The sequence below is a fragment of the Leuciscus leuciscus genome (genome assembly GCF_965113295.1).
Source record: "Leuciscus leuciscus genome assembly, chromosome: 19".
In the NCBI taxonomy this organism is placed as follows: Eukaryota; Metazoa; Chordata; class Actinopteri; order Cypriniformes; family Leuciscidae; genus Leuciscus; species Leuciscus leuciscus.
The window spans coordinates 20003040-20020747 of record NC_138743.1 but is presented as its reverse complement, the minus strand read 5'-3'; the positions used below and the strand labels follow the sequence as shown (position 1 = coordinate 20020747).

At 40.0% G+C, this 17708-nt stretch overlaps 2 protein-coding genes across 3 annotated transcripts; both read left to right on the top strand.

Annotated features, from left to right (window-relative positions):
- The first annotated feature begins 965 nt into the window (after nucleotides 1-965).
- On the top strand, nucleotides 966-4337 carry actc2 (actin, alpha, cardiac muscle 2). Its single transcript, XM_082146722.1, has 8 exons — nucleotides 966-1044; nucleotides 1675-1819; nucleotides 1947-2186; nucleotides 2329-2413; nucleotides 2502-2663; nucleotides 2937-3128; nucleotides 3709-3890; nucleotides 3977-4337. The coding sequence occupies exons 2-8, from the start codon at nucleotides 1691-1693 to the stop codon at nucleotides 4118-4120; spliced, it is 1134 nt and encodes a 377-aa protein (XP_082002848.1). The 5' UTR covers nucleotides 966-1044; nucleotides 1675-1690; the 3' UTR covers nucleotides 4121-4337.
- Nucleotides 4338-6157: 1820 nt separating this feature from the next.
- Nucleotides 6158-9666, top strand: gjd2b (gap junction protein delta 2b). 2 transcript variants are annotated; one of them, XM_082147782.1, is made up of 2 exons: nucleotides 6158-6460; nucleotides 7433-9666. In XM_082147782.1, exons 1-2 carry the CDS (start codon nucleotides 6390-6392, stop codon nucleotides 8274-8276), a joined length of 915 nt encoding a protein of 304 aa, XP_082003908.1. In that variant the 5' UTR covers nucleotides 6158-6389; the 3' UTR covers nucleotides 8277-9666. The 2 variants fall into 2 exon arrangements, with proteins under 2 accessions (XP_082003908.1, XP_082003909.1); XM_082147783.1 differs by lacking the exon at nucleotides 6158-6460 and adding an exon at nucleotides 6831-6870.
- Nucleotides 9667-17708: the final 8042 nt, after the last annotated feature.

Below are 17708 nucleotides of genomic sequence, written 5' to 3'. Positions count from 1 at the left end.
AGTCAGATGAAAGAGTTGGCCTGAATGGGGGATGGATGACAAAACAGCACAATTGCATTTTGGGCATCCTGTCTTGTCTATTGTGATTTCAGGATTTCACTCAAATTGAATTTGCTCAAATGATCATTCTCCCAAATACATTTATATTGTTAGTCCCCTTTATATAGATATACTGTTATTCTTCAAATTCCATTCAAAGACTAACAAATGATTTAATTTCAAAGTTAAGTCATTATTCTATTGCAGTGATATTAAACTGTATTATATAAAGATTATGATAGATAGATAGACAGACAAACAGACAGATAGACAGACAGATCGATAGATAGATAGATAGATAGATAGATAGATAGATAGATAGATAGATAGATAGATAGATAGATAGATAAATAGATATTTTTACTAGACACTCTTCTGATATGTATTGAGAATTATACAATTCAAATACATTATAAAAGTATTTACACACACAAAAATGTATATAGGCACAGACAGACTGTTTTTGTTTTTTTATCAAATGTGTTCTTTTTCTCCCTGTTTATTCCCTGTTTCAAAACTCTCGTTTTCCTCAGAAACGCTGACACATTCGTATTTCGTATCTTAAATTAAAATCCTCAATCATCATTAGGTGCAAACGGTTGATTATCTGTCGTAAAAAAATAAATAAAAAATAAATCTCTTATTGCCATATCAGTTTTATTTAGCGCGTAACATGCAGATTTAAGGGATGACATCTTAACAAATGTGATTAATAATGACGTGCTGAAAATCGTGGAATACCATCACTCGCCACCCCCCCCCCCCCTCCCGCGACGCCTCCCCGCGTCTCTTCCCATACATGGGCTTGGGACCGAATGCCTCACGGGGGTCTCTCCTCTCCGCGCCCTTCCATTCATGGCCACTCCACCCTCAATGGCGCTCGGGATACCAAATAAGGAGAGGGAAGTCCAGCGGGCGCCGGGCCATTCGTGGAGTATAAATTGGCTGCTTCTCAAGGCGGCGTCTATTCACTCTCCAAGGGAACCAGCTCCTGGTGCTGATCTGGTAAGTACAGCTAAAGCTTTCAGAAATGTCAGACTTCATTTAATGGGATGATCTTCTGAACGCCAGGATTTAAACGAGGCCAGTTCTGCTGAAATATCGCTGGAATTATAATGAAAATAATTGACTCTTGAGCTAAACAAACATTTCCGAGGCTTAAGAGTTGCCAGTTAAGAATACTTTGCTGACTCTGAGTTTCAGAAATGTTATTAGGCCTAATGTTCTTATTTTTGAAACTTTGTCATGAGGATAAGTCCATCAAAGATGAGCATGTCTGCATCTCATGAAGTACTGAACTACACTCTTTAATTTTTTATTTTTTTATTTTTAAAGTTGCTAAGTATGGTTTTCACAGCGATGCCATAGAAAAACCATTTGGGGTTCAGAGTGAATAAATAACCTTTTTCTTTACTATAAAGAACATTTTGTGCAATGGAAAGATTCAATGGATGTAAACGGTTCTTCATGGAACCATATGCCAACAAAGAATGTTTATTTATAAGAGTATATTAGAAGAATTTTAGATGGGATGGTGGTCTATTTGTCTATTCAAGAGAACGCTTGAGCCTGGCAGGAATGCAAATGACTTCGATGTTCGCAGCATGTTCAGATATGTTTCTGATCCTCATATAGAATCCCAGCTGACACCATGTGTGACGACGATGAGACCACCGCTCTTGTGTGTGATAATGGCTCCGGCCTGGTGAAGGCTGGCTTTGCCGGAGATGATGCGCCTCGCGCTGTCTTCCCCTCCATCGTTGGTCGTCCTCGCCACCAGGTACAATCACGATATTTAGCATACTATGGCATACTGTAAGTTAAATGTTGGATAAAAGCATCTGCCAAATGCATAAATGTAAATATAATACAGTACTGAACTATTGCTATCTTCTCTTCCCTAACAGGGTGTCATGGTAGGTATGGGACAGAAAGATTCCTACGTGGGTGATGAGGCCCAGAGCAAGAGAGGTATCCTGACCTTGAAGTACCCAATCGAGCACGGTATTATCACCAACTGGGATGATATGGAGAAGATCTGGCACCACACCTTTTACAATGAGCTGCGTGTGGCCCCTGAGGAACATCCCACCCTTCTCACTGAGGCTCCTCTTAACCCCAAGGCCAACAGAGAGAAGATGACACAGGTAAACTTGCTTGAACATTCCCAAACATGTGCACATTCAATGACTCCACAAACTTAAAAAGACAGTTCACCCTAAATATGAACTCATTTACTCACCCTGTTGTCACAAATATTATAAATGTCTGGCTAACATTCGTTTGCAGATCATGTTTGAGACCTTCAACGTTCCTGCCATGTATGTGGCCATCCAGGCTGTGCTGTCACTGTACGCCTCTGGCCGTACCACTGGTGAGTGTTGTTTGCGAATACATGCATTGAAATACTTCACTCCTTTTAGGTTTGTCTAGAACTGTAAAAAAATATGTGTCGTTTGTAGGTATTGTGCTGGACTCTGGAGATGGCGTGACCCACAATGTCCCTATCTACGAGGGTTACGCTCTTCCCCACGCCATTATGCGTCTGGATCTGGCCGGTCGCGACCTGACCGACTACCTGATGAAGATCCTGACTGAGCGTGGCTACTCTTTTGTGACCACTGGTATGAATAAACTATGCCGTCTCATTAAGTTGTTGCCTTAAATTGTTAAATACAATCAACTTGGATGTTTAAATCATTTCAACTTAAATTACATTAAACTGACTTTTAGTTGAATCTTGAATGAAAAAGTTGAAAATTGGTTAACTTATTTTTTACGAGTTAAAGCAATGTAAAAACATGTTGTTAGAACTTACTGATCATATACTTTTTTACAATGTGAGTGATCAAACCATATATTAATATATTGTTAAAACTGGAATTTCATTATCACAGCTGAGCGTGAGATTGTGCGAGACATCAAGGAGAAGCTGTGCTACGTCGCTCTGGACTTTGAGAATGAAATGGCCACTGCTGCTTCCTCCTCTTCTCTGGAGAAATCCTACGAGTTGCCTGATGGCCAGGTCATCACTATCGGAAATGAACGTTTCCGTTGTCCCGAGACCCTCTTCCAGCCTTCTTTCATTGGTGGGTGATATTATATAAATTTTACCAGTGTCTAGGGGGCCGTTTACACAACATCGGTTTCAGCTAAAAACACATACTTTTTATTTGTTTTGGCCGTTCATTTACACGACAACAGCATTTTGGGGGCCTGAACATGCAAACTTTTGAAAACGTTTCAAAGTGCACATGTTCAGTCTGTAGGCGCGTAGTATTTCTTTATAAAGTGACATCGCCAACTACTGGCCTGGCATGATAATACAGTGTTTTTAGTCATTTTCAGGGATCTGTGTGAACAGAGATCAATGTCATCATCGGTACGCGAAAAACGCGAAGGAAAAACGTTTCCGTTTATATTAGGCCTACATAGTTGCTCAGACAGCAGCATAGTGTCGGCCCAGATCCGGGCCACATCTGGTACATGTTGATTCGACGCGTACCAGATGTGGGCTGGATCTGGCCCGACACTATGTTGCTGTCTGGGTATCATGTAGTCACATCCAAATATTTGCATGCTGCTAGCAAAAATTAAGCTACAAACATATTTTCTTTCATTTTTAGCTTTATTTTTCATAGTTTTCACTGCTTCTTTTTCTTACCAAAGGTATGGAGTCTGCTGGTATCCATGAGACCACATACAACAGCATCATGAAGTGCGACATCGACATCCGTAAGGACTTGTACGCCAACAATGTCCTGTCTGGTGGCACCACCATGTACCCAGGTATTGCTGATCGTATGCAGAAGGAGATCACAGCTCTGGCCCCCAGCACCATGAAGATCAAGGTTGAATATTTATTCAGTCATTAAGCTTTCCGGTCTTATTTTATTGTTGTTGGATTTGTAATAATCACGTGTCTTCTTTCTCATAGATCATCGCTCCCCCTGAGCGCAAGTACTCCGTCTGGATCGGTGGCTCCATTCTGGCTTCCCTGTCCACCTTTCAGCAAATGTGGATCAGCAAGCAGGAATACGATGAGGCTGGCCCATCCATCGTCCACAGGAAGTGCTTCTAAGTGCCAGGAGACCCATATTACACTGATTATGGATGCAAAAAACTGAAATCCTCAACATTACCTCCGCCTCTTATGCATGCAGGCAGATATTGCCTGTATTTTTCCTTGTACAGTATGTTTACACCAAAGTGCAATTTGTTTGTAGTTATTTACTGGTTCAGAACAAAATTTGTATGTGAATATTTATTGGTTTTTAAATAAACAAGACCGGGGAATTTGTGAAGAAATCATCTTTTTCCTCCAGAAGCATTTTGAATTTAATACAAGACATGCATTGTTCGTTAAAACAGCACAGGTCTGCATAAAAGCTAGCTGTGATGGATTCATATTTGCGACTTCAATTAGCACCCAGTTTAAAATAGCTGCCGCTCTCTAGGAGGCGAAGTGAGATCAGAGGAGAACGCAGCTCATTGTCAAGATGCCCTCTTCAGGCTTATGAGAATATTTATTTTTATCTTACCTGCACTATAAATATATGCAAACATTGCTTGCAGTTTTACAGTCTCAACTCCTAGTTGAGGGATATCCCATGCTTGTCATGCATTGTTTTTATCTCTCCATTATCCTAGTGGGTTGTCCTAAAGCGATTACTCACCACTGTAAGTTCACCAACAGGCCTTTACCACAAATAGATGTTTGATTACCTTTCATCACCTGCAGGAGGGTGCAAGTGAGGGTTATGGAACTGCGCTTGATGTGAAGAGTTCAGATTAACCAACTCGATCAGCTGTTGTAAAATATGCGCTTGTAATCTCATGCGTTTTGCAGAACAGAAAACATATAGCATTGTTATTGTAAACAGTGTGTGTGAAAATGCAATGAATTTAAGGGCGGTCTACAATATTAAATTGAAATATTTGCTAAAATAAGTATAAAGATACCTTTCGGGGCACAATCGGTCTCGCGCAACAACCGTTGCAACCGACGCTAAATGTCTGGCTAAATGTCGTCAAAACACATTTTAAAGTTCTTATTTTGTGATATCGTCATCTAAAAATAATTGCCCTATAGTCATTTTTTCAGGAAAAAAACTGAAAAAACTCGTTTCAAAGTGCACGTGTTCAGATTGTAGGCGTAGTATTTCTTTATAAAGTGACATCGCCAACTACTGGCCTGGCATGATAATACAGCGTTTTTAGTCATTTTCAGAGATCTGTGTGAACAGGGATCAATGTCATCATCGGTATTTGAAAAACGCGAAGGAAAAACTGAGCCTAACTTCAGAGGTTAAGTAGATTTTCGTTCTTCTTGATGCAGCTGCCATCTTGAAAAGCTTGTAAAATTGCCTAAGTCTCATTATCTTTTGACTTAGGTAAAATAAAACAAGTCACACTCTTGACATAGACCATTATACTACAGGGGTAGAATTGCATGATCTGTTCAACTGAGGATGTGGGCGATTTTACCAGAGGTGGCCAGCATCATGAGGAGATGACTTATGCAACAAAACAAAAACAAACAAAAAACAACAACAAAAAAACATTTTTGTAAAAAAATGACTTAAGCAATTATTTTGGGAAGGTGGCGATATGTAAATCTATTATAAATATATGTAATACATGATACATGATATAAATACATATAATTGCAGTGCTTGTCGTGCTTTATAAATCGCTATGTAAAGCGCGCGTGCGGAAACCTCTACTAACATTTAGACTTTCTTTATTTGCGGGGTTCAAGCCTTATAATTACCCCCCCACCCCCACCCCCCACGATTTGCGCCCTGTTTATTATCGAGCGCGCGCGCACTCTAAACTCTAATCTGCTTCGGACTCCCATCCTGTCACGCTGGTGGGTGTGTGTGAGCCGGAGACAGACATCCCCAGTGATTTGAGTTTATCACCAATGATTTTATTACGGATTAATCAGTGCATCTCTGGCATATTCGGAGAATAATGAAACGGATAAATCCTGCTGTTCTGATTTCTCTCCGACAACCTGTCTGCGCGTGACGCAGGGGGGAGGAGGAGTGGGAAGTCTACTTAAAGCGGGATTAGCACGAGCCAAACATTATACTCCCCTCCGTTTAGGCTCAGAGCGACCTATCGTCCTGCTCGCGAGACGGAAAATAGGAAGGCTTTAGACTAATCAGGACCTCAGACGAGGGCGCGCGCTCCGGTGCGAGGCGTGGACGACAAGGTGGACAGCAGCGACTAATCAATGCATTCACCCGATACTACACTCGCCTTTAGAGCGATAGACGCGGAACACTAGCTCGCATTTGATTTCACACGGTCCACTGTGTTATAGCGTCTCCGAATGAACAGCCATGGGGGAATGGACAATTCTCGAGCGTCTCCTGGAGGCGGCTGTCCAACAGCACTCTACTATGATCGGGAGGTGAGGGAAAAAAAAGTGGAAAAATGTTTATTGATTGCTTAGTACATTAAAAATAAAAAAAAACATTGAGGTCATTACGCAGTGACCCTTCTGAATAAGGGCGATTGGCCACTGGAACTTAATGATCTCTGCACTGCCAAGGACAGAAAAGCGCTCGAATAATTGAGATAATGCTTTTTGTTGCTGTTGTTACTGCACATTTTGATAAATGAAGCTCTTGTGCCATCGGTAAGATTACTGTTCCATGTCAGATCGTATATGCTTTCAAAGAAATGTTGTGCGCGCCCTGACTGGATGCGCGCGTTTGCCTGTGGAGAGAGTTTCAGCACTGGACAGCTCCCCGCGTCAATCTGCACAGCCAATGAATGTACAATGATACAGTTAAAAAAAAACCTGTTTACTGGTTAGCTGTAAGTTACCATATTATATACAATAAAAAATTAACAGACATTACATGGTAATTTTACTGTGAAATACTATAAGTGACAATCTGTGTTATATTCGACTCGATAATAAATGTGTGGAAATCAGTAAAAAAGGTGGTTGCCAGATGTCAATTTTGAGTGTTTTATGTTACATTTGATGCTAATTGGTTATTGTACATTGCCTTTTTCAGTACCTTGATTATGTTTTGTGTAGGTAAATGTACACTATATGCTGAACGCTACTGTTTGTGTCCGTTTAATGAAATGTAATTCATTATGTGCTCATCTGTTTAACAATTTGTACTACATATCAGTATAGGCAAAGAACAAAGCATTGTACAAATTTAATTTAGTTACTGAAATATTTTATCACTATCAGATAACAAGCAAATCAGTAGCATTTATGGAATATGGTTAGGACTGCCAGTTTTTAATAGTAAATTTAACAGGATGTTTTCAATTACAAATTTGTTTTCAAATTTTGTTTACTTGACTACTGGAGCAGATACACTATGAACTTAAAATATATCTTTCTTTGTCTCTTAAGGATCCTACTGACAGTGGTGGTGATCTTCCGAATTCTAATCGTGGCAATAGTCGGAGAGACCGTGTACGACGACGAGCAGTCCATGTTCGTGTGTAACACTTTACAGCCGGGCTGTAACCAAGCTTGCTATGACAAAGCGTTCCCTATATCTCACATCAGATACTGGGTGTTCCAGATCATCATGGTATGCACTCCCAGTCTGTGCTTCATCACATACTCTGTGCATCAGTCGGCCAAACAGAAGGAGCGCAGATACTCCATGGTCTACCTGTCCCTCGACAAAGATCCCGATTCAATGAGACGAGACGACAGCAAAAAGATCAAAAACACCATCGTGAACGGAGTACTCCAGAACACCGAAAACTCCACCAAAGAATCAGAGCCCGACTGTATGGAAGTGAAAGAGATCCCTCATTCGGCCATGAGAACTACCAAATCTAAAATGAGACGACAAGAGGGCATCTCGAGGTTTTACATCATTCAGGTGGTTTTCAGGAACGCGCTGGAGATCGGCTTCTTGGTGGGGCAGTACTTCTTGTACGGATTCAACGTGCCCGCCGTGTACGAGTGCGACCGGTACCCCTGCATCAAAGACGTCGAGTGCTATGTCTCGAGACCCACGGAGAAAACCGTGTTCCTCGTCTTCATGTTCGCAGTCAGCGGGATTTGCGTGGTGCTCAACCTGGCGGAACTCAATCACCTGGGCTGGAGGAAAATTAAAGCGGCGGTGAGGGGGGTGCAGGCCAGGAGGAAGTCCATATATGAGATCAGAAACAAGGACTTGCCCCGGATGAGCATGCCTAATTTCGGCCGCACCCAGTCGAGTGACTCTGCCTACGTCTAATGCTATCTTCATGTGGTGCTCAATCCAGGTCCAGGAAGACCCCAGGTTGCACGTTTTGGATGTTTCCCTAATCCGAACCCATTTCAAATCTCGGAGCCTGATCGTTTACTGACCCTCATGTCGTTCCAAACCAGTATGACTTTCTTTTTTTTTTCTGTGGAACACAAAAGAAGATGTTTGCTTTGTCCATGCAATGAAAGTCGACAACACTGGACCCCATTAAAGCCACTGAGAGTTTAAAAAAATTTTTTTTTTTATAATATCTTCTTTTGTGTTCCACAGAGCGACATCAGGGTGAGTTAAATGATGACCCAATTTCCACTTTTGGCACCATTTGACATCTAAAATGTGCAAAAAAACTGAAGAATCACGGCGTTAGATTATATACAAGAGAAGTTATTGTGAACTGTTCATCTCGCCTGTTTCATGGTGGGGTTGATGGATATTATTTGTCTGTTATGGACAACCAGAACAAATGGACCAATCTGTTCCTTATCAGTTACTCAAGGGCACTGATGCAACTTTTTTATCGGTCAGAATGGAACGCTTATGACAGTGTTTATTTATTTCTTCATTCACATGATCAGTTGAACCCTAAATATGTTTTGCACTAAATATGGATTTTAAAGAAGCCAAAACGAACCCGAATCGTGCTGTGAAGGTCTTTTTTGTTTTATTATATTGTATTCTCATTCTGGTTTTAGATTGCACATATGATAGTTTCAGTTTACTCACCGCAACTAGATAGAACGCAGTTCATTTATGTTTATCCATACTATATAAATCATATCACTCTTAGATAGACTGGCATCTTAAATGATTTGGTTGCCTGTGCTTGCACCACTGACCTTAACATAAGTTATTGTTCCGTTATATTTAAGCTGACTTGCAGATCGGTAGCCGGTGAACTGGCCAATGCTGCAGAACGCTTAACTGTCTATCTTTTTTTGTATTTATTTATTTATTTTTTGACACCAAAGCGCCCGTTGCTTTCATTTGTGTGAAACAGATATATTGCTTTTATGTATTCAAGTGCCATATATGTACATAGATATATACATATTATAGTATATTGTAATCCTTATCGTGAGATATGAATTCCACAAACTCTTTGTGTGGACTGCTTTCAAAAGGACGTCCTATCCCTTTAATGTGAGATGTTGGGGAATGGAAAAAAGAAACCATCCATACATATTTTGCATTCCTGAAAAGTATATTACATTTGAAGTACATATAAAACACAGTTGATCGGAAATCAGTGAATACGGGGTTGAGATTCATTTCCCCTGGTGCTCTATTTCTCAAAAAATAAAAAATAAATAATAATAATGATGTTAGCAACAATGTGAGATTAAAAAAATATATAATAATAAATGATGGAATCCATCACTAAAAAGGCTGTGTGATTTGCATTGCTTTATGATTTTTGGGGGATTTTTATTCTAAAGCATCAGCAAAAAGTGCCATTTTCCTAAGGGATTGACGTCCCAGTCATCTTCCCCATGAATCAACTTCCTGTCAGTGGAAATGCTTGCATGTATTATTATCTTTTTTTTTTTTTTTTTGACTGGTTCAGCAACACAGTGCTTAAATTTGATCCGGGCGCCATGATTCTACCTGTCCAGCTTCAGTCATGCTGACACATTGACAGAGGCTTCCTCTCGGTCCGGTGCCCTAAACACAACATCACTGTACAGCAGAGGTCTGGTCCCTGCAGATGTCACAGTTACCCCTGTGCCAAGGTCACAGAGAAACTGCTGAACACTGCAGCCGGTGGCCTCAAACCGGGATTTCTCTCCGCTGACAGACTGGGAGAGGCCTGAGACTCACAAAAGTGCCAACTCTCCAGCAAAGGGGGGGAATATTGGCACGAACATCCTGACAGATCAATTTGGAATTCAGCAGGGACTTGAGATTCCTCTTTGACACAACACAAACCGCGAAGGTCCAACCTGACAGGACATCAGTGGATGCTGTTGCTGTGTGTGTGTGTGTGTGTGTGTGTGTGTGTGTGTGTGTGTGTGTGTGTGTGTTGTACAGTTTCACATTGTCCCCTCCTACCCTGCTTCTCTCATTAGTTCCTTCCCCTCTCTGAAAAAGTCAGAAAAGTCCTACAAATCTTCTTCTTTGATGAATCAATCCTGCTGTACGGCAGAAATAAAAATATGATAAAAGAACTCAATTTACATTGTTTTTAAAACTTTGCTCAGCTAAATAATAATATATTTTTATAAAGGCAATTTCAAAAAGTATATTAACACTCTAGTGCATCGGATAACAAAATATCAAACCAAGTGGAATTCATTTTAAAAGAACAATAGCACACACACACTTTAAGCAAAAACATTTGCAAAAACAAGTTTGTCAGGGTCAAAAACATAAAAAATATGTTATTATAATATTTAAGAATATAAATTAAAAGAATAAAATAAAATAAAGTATACATTTTAAACCGCCTGCCCTATATTGGGTTGCAGGTAATTATAATATATGAATTATAATATAATATACATTATATCAACTACATTTATATAATATAATATAATATATCATATATTTTAATATAATACACTATAGTTTAATATCTAACTTTGTGGACATGTTCATAGTTAAAGGGATAGTTCACCCAAAAATGAAAATTCTGTCATAATTTACTCACCCTCAAGTTGTTTCAAACCTGTATGAATTTCTTTTTTCTGCTGAACACAAAAGAGGATATTTTGAAAAATGTCGGTAACCAAACAGTTGATGGACCCCATTGACTTCCATAGTATTTTTGTTTCCTACTATGGAAGTCAATGGGGTCCATCAACTGTTCGGTTACCGACATTTTTCAAAATATCTTCTTTTGTGTTCAGCAGAAAAAAGAAATTCATACAGGTTTGAAACAACTTGAGGGTGAGTAAATTATGACAGAATTTTCATTTTTGGGTGAACTATCGCTTTAATGTAAAGATCTGTGATTTTTCAAAATGTACCTAAAATGTACTTTTTATCAAATGTTGTAGAACTTCATCATAGTTAATTTAATTATTTAATAACTTGAAACTTGAATATATAATATAATATAATATAATATAATATAATATAATATAATATAATATATTATATTATAATATAATATAATATAATATAATATAATATAATATAATATAATATAATATAATATAATATAATGTGTGGGTATGTTGATAGTTAATGTAAAGATCCACTAAACTTACCAAGAAAACAGTTGGAAACAACTGCAAAATTGTCCTTTCAAAATGGCTAATAATAAAACGTTTGTAGAAAAGCTCTATCATGTTTTGTTTGCAGACGCCATTTGGTTTGATCATTTTAATCTAACACACACAAAACAAAAAAACAAAAATTTAAGAGTGCCTTAAAATATTTATAGAATTTATGAATTTTATTATGTATTGCTCTGTTAGACTATATATACATCATGTCCCAAAACAAATAAATTAGCTACATATTACCATTTCAAATGTGGAAGCAATTCAAAGGATTGTGCGTTGGTTTATTTTTAGCTCTCAGTCAGACTCAGTACTGTGAGATGCTTAGAAAGCATTTCGAATAATTCAAGCTCAATATACTGGCACAAGCTATAATTCTCTAAAGCAGGTTAGGGAATGCTGATGCTTAGAACCCCCAAACACCCCCCCACCCCTCATCTATGAAGCTTAATAAAAGATTAAGGCAAAAGTGTGCCAATGCAAACCTTGATGGAAGCGTCTTTGAGCTTCAGTATTATGGTGGAGAAATACATGATTAGTATATCAGTTTATAATATACTGCTAGACTCTCGCAAAAAGAAACTCTACTAACTCATGCAAAGTACTGTGTAATTGTTAAAACCCACAGTCATATGTCTATAAGGTTATGTGTATCAGGTGATTTAGGCAACAAACCAATCGGACGTCCACTTAAGATCCAGGCGCCGTGATTGGCCATCAGGGTCTCATTAGACTGGGAGACATGAGCCCATGCAAGTATATTATAACCAAAACACTTCACGGTATCTGCAATAGAGTTCAAACGTGTCAATGTGCCCAAACCATCGACTGAGGCATCCGAAAAGCCTGTCTGGTCTGAGATCCTGTCATCAGCCGTCAGTCACAGGGATTTCCGGCAAAGTCATCGGAATCACAAAGTCACAGTCAGCAAGAACAGCTGACGAAACACAACAGCGAGAACAACACAGACATTTTTGTCCATGTATGAAGTCCCCACAAGAAACAATGTGCTCAAAATTATACACTGCAACACACTTACTAGACACAGAGAAAAAGAAAGGCATTTTCTTTCAATTTTCTTTCCTATGTGGTAAAAATAGAGCTCTCCGAAGTGGCTTAGTGGTTAAAGAGCTGGACTAAAAACCCAAAGGTTGTGGATTCTAAGGCCAGACGGGGCAAATCATAAGCTCCCCATTGTGTCCTTGAACAGGACACTTAATCCCAGGTTGCCCCAGGTGAAGCCTTCTAAGATAGACTGCTCTGTTGTTTCTTCCTACTCTGAAGAAAGAGTGTCATTTGATGTTGTTAAGATCGGGTGTCCAGTCCTGCTCCTGGAGGGCCACTGTCCTGCAGAGTTCATCTCAAACCCCAATTCAACAAATCAAGTCACCTTTGTTTATACAGCACAGTTTCAAAGCAGCTTTACAGGGATAAACAGGAAAATAATGAGTCAATGATGCAAACAGAATTTAATTCTGCTGTAAAGCAGCTCTAAAAAGACAATAATAAACAGTCATTATTTCGGTTCACTGTGTAAAGTACATCAATTATGAAATGAGTTCATTTCATCTATAAAGCAGTTCTGCAGAAAACAGTGATGTCATCGTCCAGCTCAGTTCAGTTCTCATCCAATGGTGTAAGTGTCAAATCAGCCATTGTTGAATATTAAGTATCCACAACTAAGCAGGCCAAAGGCAACAGTTGTAAGGAACCCAAACTCCATCATGTGACAGAATGGAGAAAAAAAAACCTTGGGAGCAACAGTCAGGGGACCAGTTCTCCTCTGGCCAACGAACGAACACGGTGTGATTCAGATTCAGGCAGCATCACAAGTCAGAATTCAGATCAGGATCGGTAGCATTCAAACATTCATCCAGAATTCAGTCGGAATTCTATGAAAGCTTGTTTCCACCACAGAGTAAAACATTCAAACAGATAATTGCGACTTTTCTCTCAGAATTGCGAGATACAAAGTCAGAATTCTGTGATATAAAGTCGCAATTGCGTGTTATAAAGTCGGAATTGAACTTTAATAATTAAAATAAAATATATCACACAATTCTGACTTTATAACACGCAATTGAGAGTTTATATCTAGCAATTCTGACCCTATATCTCCCAACTGCGTGTTATAAAGTCAGAATTGCGAGATATGAACATGCAATTCTGAGAAAAAAAGTCAGAATTGTGAGATAAAAAGTCGCAATTACCTTTTTTTATTTTTCATTCTGTGGTGGAAACAAGCTTCCATAGAATTCAGATCGGTATCGGTAGCATTCAAAATATTTCATCCAGTTCCTTCTGCTTGAAGATCGATTGATCATGCTGGTATGGTCTTGTGGTCTCTGCTGAGGATCTGTGTTGTGGTCATGTCTTGGTGCAGGTCCACCATGTGATCTGGATAGGGACCACGGTAACCTTGGGATAAGGATGAGTCAGACAGACTAATATTAGCGTAGATGCCATTCTTCTAACGATGTAACAAGTGCATCTGGTGTGTCGCTGTTCAGAGAATGACAGGACAGAGATCTGTTTGGGTTTACACCATCCTCCAATGCAGACATAAATACGAGGCATACCATTGGCTTGTTCACAAGCTAAAGCTAGTTGCCATCAAATAAAACAGTTGCTATGCCAATTTGCTACTGTAAACAAAAGCTTACAATGCTTGTCCCGCCTCCGGGTCTTCTAATTGGTCCACTGTTTTGGAAATTGACGTTGATGAGCGGCGCTGCATGTAAAAGTTCAAGTTCTTTTAAATTGACAAGGCATCTTAAAAACGTAGCGCTCGTGTGAGACGCTGCAAAAGACGCGAGACGCGAACGCAAAAGTCATAAACATCCATCTAGAGTGTTTACATAGAAAAACAATGCACAAGAGGCGCATTGGAATGGAAAAACGTGTTCTGTGTGAACAGACTCTAACAGTGGTTTGTAGAGTGTTAGGGTGTTTTTGGACATCACTTTATAGTGTTGCCAGGTGGTTGCTAAGGTGTTCTGAGTGGTTTGTAGAGTGTTGTTAGGGTGTTTTTGGACATCACTTTATAGTGTTGCCAGGTGGTTGCTAAGGTGTTCTGAGTGGTTCGTAGAGTTTTGTTAGGGTGTTTTTGGACATTGCTATAGTGTTGCTAGATTGTTGCTCAGGTGTTCTGAGTGGTTTTGGGGGATTGTTATAGTGTTTTGTTTCACTAGGTGGTTGCTCAGGCGTTCTGAGTGGTTTCTTGGGTGTTGCTAGGCTGTTCTGGTTGGTGCTATAGTGTTGCAAGGTGATTACCAAGGTCTTCTGAAAGGTTGTTTTGGTATTGCCAGTTGGTTGCTATGGTGTTCTGCTGGGTGTTACTTGGTGGTAGCAACAGTGTTTTAGAGAGGTTGCTATGATGTTGCTAGGGTACTCTGGAGGTGGCTGTAGTGTTGCTAGGTGGTTGCGAGTGGTTCGTGAAGTGTTGTCAGGGTGTTTTGGACATTGCTATTTAGGCGGCTGCATATATGGAAAAAAAACACCTAACCCTAAAAAAATTCTAACAAAAGGTTTCTCAGCTGTTTTTTGTGGTATTAGGTGTCCTTAATAACATACTAAAAGTTTACCAAAGTTTGACCATTAGAAAGGTGTAATTTTCAAGATGGCGTCCAAGATGGGCAGGAAGCCCTTAAAATATCCTAACTCCTTCATTATTTGACCTAGCCAGTAATCTTGGTGTCTAACCCCATGTTTTCTGGGTCTATGAATCCAGAGCCATAGAGAGAGAGAGTTGCGACACTCCCATAGACCTCCGTTGTAAATAATGGCGGCGCTTTTAACCGCCTACTTCCGGGATATGAAGATCGGAATAGTTCCAAACACTGTAATTTGGGCGTTGGACACCATTCACTTACATTGCTGCGCGTCGAGTTGTTCCACAGTTAAGTTGCCGAAATATCGACCTCTTTTGAATTGTCAACTGTCTATATTGTATCAGAGGCCCTTTGCGATGCTTATACTGGTCTTCATTTGTACATGCACAGCGTAATCATTTATATTTTATGTTGGTTGTTTCAACCATTTTTCAAGCACTGCCTGCTAGCTAACGTTAGTTAGCTAGCGCGACTTCGTCAGCTAAGAGTTCGGTAATGAATCGCTACCACCTTTATAGCAACTTTTATTTAATTAAATTTTTTGGGATATACTAACTTTTCATTATGTTATTATTGTCTTGAGTGAAGCGGCTTGTGAGAACAATGCTGGACCTTTAGGATTGTTATGGCCATCACCAGTCCTGTCTGTTTCATGGATCATCTGCCCCTGGTTTTTGTTTTTCTTGTTCACACACAAGCACACATTTTTGTTGTCTGTCATTGTTTAATAAAAAATATTTTATTTGAAAACCTTCATTTGTATCAGCCATGCTTAAATTCGTTTTTAATCTGTTATAGTTTTGATAATGTGTATGGCCTTAATCTTAAAATAATATTCTTAGTCTTAACATGATCATGTTTCACGTTGTGGTCCTGGGGGTGGCCACTTTCATCAGAAGAAGTGAGCTAGCTTCTAAGCGAATTCTGAACGGACCGCCACGGCAGACCTCTTGCGTGATCATGAAGGTAGGCTAATGGCTGAATCAAAATTTATAAGCAAAATCACGGGAATCAATAGCCTAATACAGCCCAGTTGTGCTAAAATAAATATCATGAGACGTCCATCATCAGATGAATGATATGGAAAAGTTAAGTTAGAGCCGCTAAAGCCAGTGCTACTACCCATGCGAACATGAACACTAAGCTTTTCCCTCCAAAAATATAGCTTAAAACTTATCTCCAAATGCAAAACTGACATTAACAAAATGCAATAACAGCTGAAAAAGTACTTGGGTGTGTGTTTTATTTTATATTTACCATTCAATAATGCAATCGCTGCTGTCTGTCCCATAGAAGAACATGACAGCCAGCGTACGTTTTGGAACTATTGGGGCTTACATGAACCACGTGACAGCCATAGCGGCGACATCAAAGAGTGTCGCAACTCTCTCTCTCTATGGCTCTGTATGAATCCATTGGACTTGTCTAAATTGCACTGACATGATTACATACTTATGGAATACATGATTTTGTGAGATAACTGTAAGGTTTTATCTTTGTTTGGGGTGAACCAGAGATGTAAATTATTTAGCCTATGTCATGTACCTCCTACTCAGTACGTGTTTTTGGACACACCCTTTTTTTGCTAAAACACAAACTTGCCATTCAATGTAAAAGTTATTGCACCCAAAAGTAATTTAAATTGGAGTTGTATAACTTTGATCATAAACAACTCTGAATTAGCCCGAACAGAGGCCTGTGTGTGAACCCTCTAAAATGGTCACTCATTTCAATTTGAATAAGGTAATACATATGTAATACATCTTCTATAGATGTTTTTGAGTATAAAGGTGGCATTATACTAAACCTCAGGTTAGATACGCCTTTGGGGGAAAGGCGTATCAGAATCGGGTCCTTCCATTTGGTCCAGCTTTGGCTCCGCGGACATTCTCCAAGTGCATGGATGCAGCTCTAGACGAATTGCTAATTCTGGCTCATTCCAGAGAGTTGGTGTTTCGTCACAGGGACGTCATTCTCCACCACCTCTGGTCTCTTGGTCTCAGGTTGAATGCTCAGAAGAATGTCTTAACTCCTTCTCAGCAGACCACTTTCCTGGGTGTCCAACTCGATTCTCTCTTGATGCAGGCCCGTCTGGCCCCTGCTCGAGTTTCCAGTCTCCGTGCGTGCTTGGCCCGTTTCAGGCTCGGCCATCATGTAGCGGTGGGCATATGTCGCAGGCTTCTGGGGCTCATGGCAGCAGCCTCTCCTATGCTGCCCTTGGGTCTCCCTCATATGAGACCATTCCTGTGCTGGATGAAACTCAGGGGCATCCGCCCTTCTTGGTCTGCCTTCCGCCTGCTGAGAGTGTCGCGCAGTTGCCTTCAAGCTCTTTGGAGGTGGAAAGACTCCCCCTTTTTACTTCAGGGGGTCAAGATGGGTGTAGTTTGCCGTTGGCAGGTTGTCACGACGGACGCCTCTTTGACTTGTTGGGGTGCGGTCTTCGAGGGCAGACCGGCGTACGATGTTTGGACGGGCGAGCTTCTCTCATGGCACATAAATTGCCTCAAGTTGCAAGCTGTCTCTCTGGCCCTGGATCAATTTATCCTTGCCCTGATGGACTCATGTCATTGTCAGGACGGCCAACA